The sequence below is a fragment of the Olea europaea genome, unplaced genomic scaffold (assembly GCF_002742605.1).
Source record: "Olea europaea var. sylvestris unplaced genomic scaffold, O_europaea_v1 scaffold2354, whole genome shotgun sequence".
Classification (NCBI taxonomy): domain Eukaryota; kingdom Viridiplantae; phylum Streptophyta; class Magnoliopsida; order Lamiales; family Oleaceae; genus Olea; species Olea europaea.
Genome location: NW_019241663.1, coordinates 58,528 through 59,957, shown reverse-complemented (window position 1 = coordinate 59,957; position 1,430 = coordinate 58,528). Strand labels below are relative to the sequence as shown.

The 1,430-nt window shown below is 39.2% G+C and overlaps 1 protein-coding gene across 1 annotated transcript; it reads left to right on the top strand.

Moving 5' to 3' along the window:
• Positions 1-1,196, top strand: LOC111381660. The gene is made up of 5 exons (XM_023005461.1): positions 1-128; positions 185-455; positions 585-758; positions 801-1,068; positions 1,180-1,196. The coding sequence occupies exons 1-5, from the start codon at positions 1-3 to the stop codon at positions 1,194-1,196; spliced, it is 858 nt and encodes a 285-aa protein (XP_022861229.1).
• The last annotated feature ends 234 nt before the right edge of the window (positions 1,197-1,430 follow it).

Genomic DNA, 1,430 nt, shown 5'->3' with positions numbered 1-1,430 from the left:
ATGTGGCGGGTGCATTGTTACCTATCCCCGCCCCATACCCGAGTCGGGTCTAAGTCTCCCACACCATACCCGACCCATTACCCAATTAAGTGGGTATTACCCGTTCCGCTCTGGGCGAGGCCCCACGGGTATCGGGTTTAATGGGTTTTTTTTGCTATCTTTTTTGCTTCTTCACAAAGCTCAGGGAAGTTGAGGACCTTGCATTTATAACCGATCGGGGACAGTCTATAATAAAGGGTATTGCTGAAGTTTTTCTCAAAGCACGTCATGGGTATTGCATGTACCATATACAAGGCAACTTGAAGATCAGGATTAGGGACAAAGGCATCGTTTTACTGTTCAGAAGAGCGATCGAAGCTTACAGTATTAAAGAGTGTAATAGGTACATTGTTGAAATAGGAAGCAAATCATTCCCGACATGGGACTATCTAACAAAAATGGGAATTAAACATTGGGTGCGCTCATATTTTCTAGGGCGTCGATACAACATGATGACGTCAAACAACGCGGAGTCTCTCAATGCATTATTCAAGAGGAATTGAGAGTTACCCATTCTCGTACTGATTGAGAATATCCGTACGAAGTTGCAGCAGTGGTTTCACGATCGACGTGCGAAATCACATAATTGCACGAATGTGCTAGCCCCAGCGCAAGAGAAAAAGCTCTTCAATGCTGCAAAGGTTGCGAAAAAGTTAAATGTTGAACCACTAGACAAGTCGCGCTTCTCTGTGGAATGTCCACGTAACAAGGCATACATGGTAGATTTGACTGATGGAACATGCACTTGTAAACAATTTTAGTTAGAGAGTTTTTCATGTGAACATGCAGTTGCGGTGACTATGTATCGAGGATTTGCAGCAAGAACATTGTACTCTCCTTATTACACTTCTGAAAACTGGAGAGTTGCGTATACTGAAACCATATTTCCTCTATCAAATGAAATCAAATGGGAAGTTCCCAATTACATTCGTCCGTTCAATACAGTGTCGCCACCTCTCATTGAACCGCGTAGTCCTGGATGTCCAAGCACGTCTAGAATATCATCTACTGGAGAATTTTTCCGACCATGTAGGTGTAGCAGGTGCAAATTAATAGGGCATACTCGCCAATTTTTTACAAGTTAGGTTTTCCTAAATGACAGTTAGAGCATTGTGTATTGTTGTCAATTGTAATAAACAGTATTTACATTGGCATAAATAATATTCAGATTTTAGCTCGTATTTACATTGACGTAAATAGTATTTACAGTGAAATAAACAGTATTTATATGAATAATTACAAACAATTACGAAAAATAGTTACAAATAATTACAAATAATTACGAAAAATATTTACAAATAATTGATGGATCACAATTAAATTCGTATAAATCGGACGCTAACTTATTTTGCCAATTCTATATCCATGACTGATTGATTTCATCAACCTTA